Source organism: Chrysochloris asiatica, unplaced genomic scaffold (genome assembly GCF_000296735.1).
Source record: "Chrysochloris asiatica unplaced genomic scaffold, ChrAsi1.0 scaffold00329, whole genome shotgun sequence".
In the NCBI taxonomy this organism is placed as follows: Eukaryota; Metazoa; Chordata; class Mammalia; order Afrosoricida; family Chrysochloridae; genus Chrysochloris; species Chrysochloris asiatica.
The window spans coordinates 2,276,330-2,282,619 of record NW_006408847.1 but is presented as its reverse complement, the minus strand read 5'-3'; the positions used below and the strand labels follow the sequence as shown (position 1 = coordinate 2,282,619).

At 37.0% G+C, this 6,290-nt stretch overlaps 1 protein-coding gene across 1 annotated transcript in view; it reads right to left on the bottom strand.

Moving 5' to 3' along the window:
• Positions 1 to 648: 648 nt before the first annotated feature.
• TRIM2 (tripartite motif containing 2) overlaps positions 649 to 6,290 on the bottom strand; it is a 312,448-nt gene continuing 306,806 nt past the window's right edge. Inside the window, exon 12 of the mRNA XM_006875503.1 lies at positions 649 to 2,205. Within this exon, the coding sequence (XP_006875565.1) occupies positions 2,053 to 2,205 (153 nt within the window). The 3' untranslated portion in view covers positions 649 to 2,052. The remainder of the gene's footprint in view (positions 2,206 to 6,290) is intronic.

Genomic DNA, 6,290 nt, shown 5'->3' with positions numbered 1-6,290 from the left:
TTTTGTCTGTGTTATCCATCACTATATCCCTAGTACCTAGAATGGTGCCTGGCCCATAAAAGGTATTCAGTAAGTATGAATATTTAAATTCAGACTCATTCTACTGATGTTATGAAACAGTATCTTTTTTTTATAATAGACAGACTCAAATATTTTTAATATTCTACATAACTAAAAAAAATACTAAACCTAACAGTAAATCTTCCTGAAAAAAGAACAAAAAAAATTTTTTTTTCCCAGAGGTTGACCTGGGCATAATAGATTTCATAAACAACTGGAAGCAGCTAGATTTTCTTTGAAAAAATTGAAAATTGTATAAGAGAATGAATGACTGGAGTATAAATTAATAAGCATAAACATCATATTTATATAATTATACATATGGGAAATGTTTTCTAATGCCACAGTTCTAAGGTGCTTTCAGTGAAAAAGACTCCAAAAGCATTCTCAAAAATGCGAAACATGACATCCTATTTGGTAGAACTGAGTAGAAAATTAAACAGTTGGAAATGGACTACATCCTAATTTACAGATTAACTATTCACTAAATTATTCTGAACATTTCTCAGAGTGCATTGATACTTTAAATCCATTTAAAAAATTAAACATAACTCAAGTAGAACTTTTATTTTGCTTTGATGATTTTTTTTTTTAAAGCATAGAAGGCCATTTTCTGTCTAAAAGTCAGTCACCACCCTCATTCCTGGAAAACAGCAAAAATGAATCTGCTTTAGGGCTTGCTCCACTTAGGACAGTTTGCAAATGTGTAGTAAAGGAATGTGCTGAAGAATGGCCGGACAACGCCTGTCTGTCTTTCAGAGTGCTGCCTATTTCGATACACCAAAGATTCAGCTATATACTTATATATATATATATATTATACATTCTACCTTACCCTAATCATGTATACATAGTCCCATAATACCTCAACTATTCATTAGACAATGATAAATAACCATAACATGCCCTTACCTGTAATGCTTTTGAGATCACACAACTTTGGTAACACTTGCTTTCTAAGGGGGAACCATTCATCAATCACATGCCTTTGGTTGACACCATCAGTCCTCCAAAGGGCTACTTATGGCTCTCTGTCCTAGGATACTGGTGTCCTACTACATGTGCTGACATTCTGCAGGAGGTAAAGCTTTCGCTTTTACAAAGTAAAAAAGGAGAGACACATGTGAGAACATAGCACATACAACATGACGGGGCCTTTTCTTGATTACATTCCAGTGCATGAATCTGGGGCTCATGGGGCTGTTGGTTTACCAAAAGGTCACATGACTGTTGCCATATGCTTTTCAAAACATGAAGACTTTCAGGTCTCCCTGAAAATGTACTTAGTCTACTGATGAAAGGTGAGCACAAAAGAGAAATTGAAATGAATGCACAGAAAGGATCTTTGTTCGAACCCAGAAAAGTTGGGAAATTTGCATTGATTCTTAGGTGCTAAACTCAAGGCCTGCCAATCAGAGCTGGGAGGATTTTTGCAAGACAGCCTTATTTTTTCTAACATAATTTATACATAGTTATTGATGATCCAAAAAATAATCACGAGTATTACCTACTGTGAAAGTGAGGTTAGAAGAGTCCTCGGGTCTTATGACCTAGGTGAAATAAAGTATACAACTACAACAGGTTTTGTTTTTGTTTTGCTTTTGGAAGCTCTAAGCAAAAGCTACCATTCACAGGATTAACAAATACCTTTAAATATTATAGTTTTTAAAATGTTTGTCTGAATTGCAAAATTAGTTTAGCTACATAAATCCCTGTTCTATAAGCCATAGTTCACAGGTGTAAAACTTTGCAGTTTTTACAGATTCAGTAGAAGAGTTTTGTTGTTCTTTTTTAATCCTAAAGATTAATTACAGAAATCATATATTCAGTTTTAAGGAAATTGTTACATTCAGAAATAACGCTGGAAAGTTCACCAGTGATTCCTTCTAAAACACACACACACAAAATCTTGTCATAATCTGGTCCCGCGTTGAGAAATCCATTCCAGTTTCTAGTGCAAGACCTTTATAAGGGGTGTCCAGCCGCCCACTGTTACTGTAAGTATCGATAGACTTTGAAACAATGATTTCCAGAGTCTGCAACCACAACATGGCCATCTGAAGTTAGGGCCAGGCCCTGGGGGCCATAGAGTGGATCAGCAGATGTGTTAATGTAGGACAAAAATGATCCGCTTCCATCAAAAACCTGTAAAACAGATAAAGTCAGAGTGTTAGGGGAAAAATTATAATAATATGCCAAAAAAGACACTAGAAAACCTATTGATGGGGACATTGGTTTGTTGCTGATTTTGTTTCTGTTGTTTGCTTGTGACTGGAAAAATGCCATGTGTTACACAGTAGAAATGTTCCCTAGGGTTTTCTTAACTATAGTCTTTATGGAAACAAATCGTCAGGCCTGTTTCTTCTGCCGTGATCCCGGGTGGGATTTTCCTGGCAAACTTTTGGTTATCAGCCGAGTATAAAATGTTTGCAACACCCAGGGACCTTTGGCGCTGATGTTTTTTAATATAAAAGCATGGATGTGCCCCGCCAGGTTTGATTAGGTCACCATCACATACACAACCCTCCCTCCACTTACCTTGTTTTCTCTCCTCTCCATCTATGCTCCAGTCATAGACAGAGAACATGGCATTGACTGCCAGATCCCACGTATGTTCCTACAATGATCATAACAAGGGTTTGGTGGGAATGGCCCTTGATGGTGCTTGAAGAATGATTGGTTCTTATTTTTCACTCTTGTTGCTGTTAAGTACTGTCAAGTTGGTTCGAACTCATAACAACCCTGTATAGTATTTCTGAGGAGCAGCTGGTGAATTTGAACCACCAACCTTGAGGTTATCAGTCAAGTGCTTATCCTCACTCTACGCCTTCACATTTTCCCCTTCTATTCTCACATCTTCCTCTCATCCTCCATGACAAGGGGGAAAAAAAATCAGCAACTAGACTACAGAAATCAACTTGATGACACTTAACAACAATAAAAAGACCACAGAAAAGCGGTCCTGAGTCATAATACACAGTCAGAAAACAGAGGTTTTGTTTTTTTTGTTTTTTTGGCCTTTTCTCTTTTCAGAAGAGTAAATTGTAAGACGTTAATGGTTCAACATGAACATTTGGATATGAAGTCCTTTGGTCTGTTAACCCAAAATCAAACCCATAGCAATAGAGTTGATTCTGAGTCAGCAACCATATAGGATAGGGTAGAACTGCCCCATAAGGTTTCCAAGGCTGTAATCTTTACAGAAACAGATGGTTACATAGTCTCCCTTTCAGCAAATGATGGGTTTGAACCCCCAACCTTTTGGTTAACCACCGAACACTTAAAGGAATAAATCTAGGCCTTTAAACTTCTACTTCACAATACCCAGGTTGGTTTCTTTTTATCATTTTGTTTGGCCTGTGCGGTATTTTACCATTTTACCAAACATGATGTCCTTTTCCAAGAACTGGTCCTGATAGCATGTACGAAGTATGAGAGATGAAGTCTTACCATCCTGGCTTCTAAGGAGCATTCTGGATGTACTTGTTCAAGATAGACTTGTTTGGCAATCCATGGTACTTTTAATAATCTTCTCTAACACCATAACTCAAATGCATTGATTCTTCTACAGTCTTCCTTATTCACTGTCCAACTTTCACATGCATATGAGACAACTGAAAATATCATGATTTGAGTCAGGCACACCTTAGTCTTCAAACTGACAGCTTTGCTCTCAACATCTTTAAAGAGATCTTGTGCAGCAAATTTGCTAATGCAAAATGTCTTTTGATTTCTTGACCACTGTTTCCATGATTGTTGATTGTGGATCCAAGCAAAATGAAGTCTTTGACAACTTCAACCTTTTCTCCATTTATCATGATGTTATTTACTGATATAATTGTGAGTATTTTTCTTTTCTTTACATTGATGTGCAATCTATACTGAATGCTGTAGTCTTTGGTCATCAGTATTTTAAGTCCTTTTCACTTTCGGCAAACAAGATTTATCATTTGCATACTGGAAAACCTATACAGGGTCATTATGAGTTGGAACCTACTTGAACGCACTTAGCAACAACAACAATGTTTAATGAAGGAGACCTGGTGGTGCTGTAATTAAGCAGTCAGTTGCTAACTAAAAGGCTGACAGTTTGAGCCCACCAGACACTCATCAGGAGAAAGATTACAGCTTCCATAAAGATTAGAGATTTGGAGACCCTATTGTTGTTGTTTGTTAAGTGCTGTGGAGTCGATTCTGACTCATAGCAACTCTATGTAGGGTTTCTGAGGAGTGGCTGGTGGGTTGGAATCACCAAGATTAAGGTTAGCAGTCCAATGCTTGTCCTAATGCCATACCAGGGCCTTCCATATGGGGCAGTTCTATTCTGTCCTATGGAGCCATTGTTGTTACTGTTAAGTGCCGTTGCATCAGATCTGACTGATAACCACCCTATATAGAGTTTCCAAGGAGCAGCTAGTGAGTTTGAACCACTGACCTTGCAGTTCAGATTGACCTTGCAATCCAGTGCTTTATCCTAATAGGAATCAGAACTGACTCCACAGCAACTAGCTTGGTTTGGATTAATGCCTAGTGATGTTCAACATCTTTTTGGGTGATTCTTTTCTCATTTAGCCTTTTAACATGGTGAAGTATATTGATTTCCAAATAAGAAACAGCCTTGTATCCTTGGAATAAACAACCATGTGGCTCTGATATGTAATTCTTTATAGATATTGATGGATTCTATTTGCTAATAATTTGTTAGAATGTTATGTATCTAAATTCATGAGGAATACTAGCCTGTAATTTTCTTTCTTATACTGTTTTTGTCTAGTTTGGATATCAGAATAATATTGGCTTCATAAACTGAGTTGGGAAGTGTTCCCACAATTCTCTTTTTTCTGGAAGAAATTGTAGAGAATTGGTGCTAGTTTTTCTCTCATCTGGTAGAGCTCATCAATGAAACCACTTGTGTCTAGAGAGTTCCTTGGGGAGAGTTTTAAATCATAAATTAAATTTCCTTAATAGTAATAAAAACCAGTTTCTATAGATTCGACTCCACCCATGATGATCCCATGTGTATCAGAATAGAACTGCATTCAGTATGATTTACACTGGCTAACTTTTTGGAAGTGCACTGCCAGGCCTTTCTTCCATGATAACTTTGGGTGAACTTGAACCTCCAACCTTTCAGTTAGTGGCAGAGTGTGCTAGCCATTTCAGTACCCAGGACGTCTTAAAAGTAATGACTGCTGTTGTCAAGTTGATTCCAACTCATAGTGATCATATGGGTAGAGTAGAACTGCCCACAGGGTTTTCAAGGCTGAAAATCTTTATAGATTCAGACTATCCTGAAGAGCAGTTGGTAAGTTCAAACAGCTGCCTTTTGGTTAATAACCAAGTGCTTTAACCACTGAGACACCGGGGCTCCTTTGGAGGCAGACTTGCGGAATGTGCCCTTTGGTGCTGTAAATTATATATGCCTGAGTGTTTAAAGAACTAAAATGAATACAGAGAAATACTGTTAACTGATGGTACATGCAGGGGATTATGATCATTATAATGAAACAAGGTGTATGATTTGTTGAATGTAAAAATGATGATACACCCTATAAACTGTCACTCAATTCACAATAAAAACTTCAAAAACAAACAAAACCATATATATCACAACAACAACAAAAGGTAATGTTGTTGATATTGTTAAGTGCCATTGAGTTGGTTCCGACTCAGTGACCCAGTATAGGGTTTTTGATGAGAAGTTGGTAAATTTGAACTGCCTTATCCATTTTAGATTGGGTGAATGATGTAGTATTTTCTGAAGAATTGGTCAGTTCCATCTAAATTGGCAAATATTTGTGTTTAGAGTTGTTTACAGAATTCCCTTATTATCCTTGTGATATTTTCATGGTCTGTTTCACTACTGATTTTAATATTTCTGTCCGTCAAATGTATTGATCTTTTCAAAAATCACCTGTAGGTTTTACTGATTATATCTATTGTTTTTCCTGTGTTGAATTTTACTAATTTCTGATTCTATTTTTACTGTTTCCTTCCTTCTGCTTGCTTTGGGCCTGTTACGTTGTTCCCTTTCTAATTCCTTGAGGTGGTTGAAAAATGATTGATTTGAGACTTTCCCTCTTTTTCTAATGTAAACATTTAGTGCTGTGAATTCCTTCTCTGCACTTTAGCTGCATCCCACAAATTTTGACAAGCTATGTTTTCATTTTCACTCAACCTAATGCATTTATGGACTCCTGGTGTGAAGCTATAGGATCAGCACTGGACTG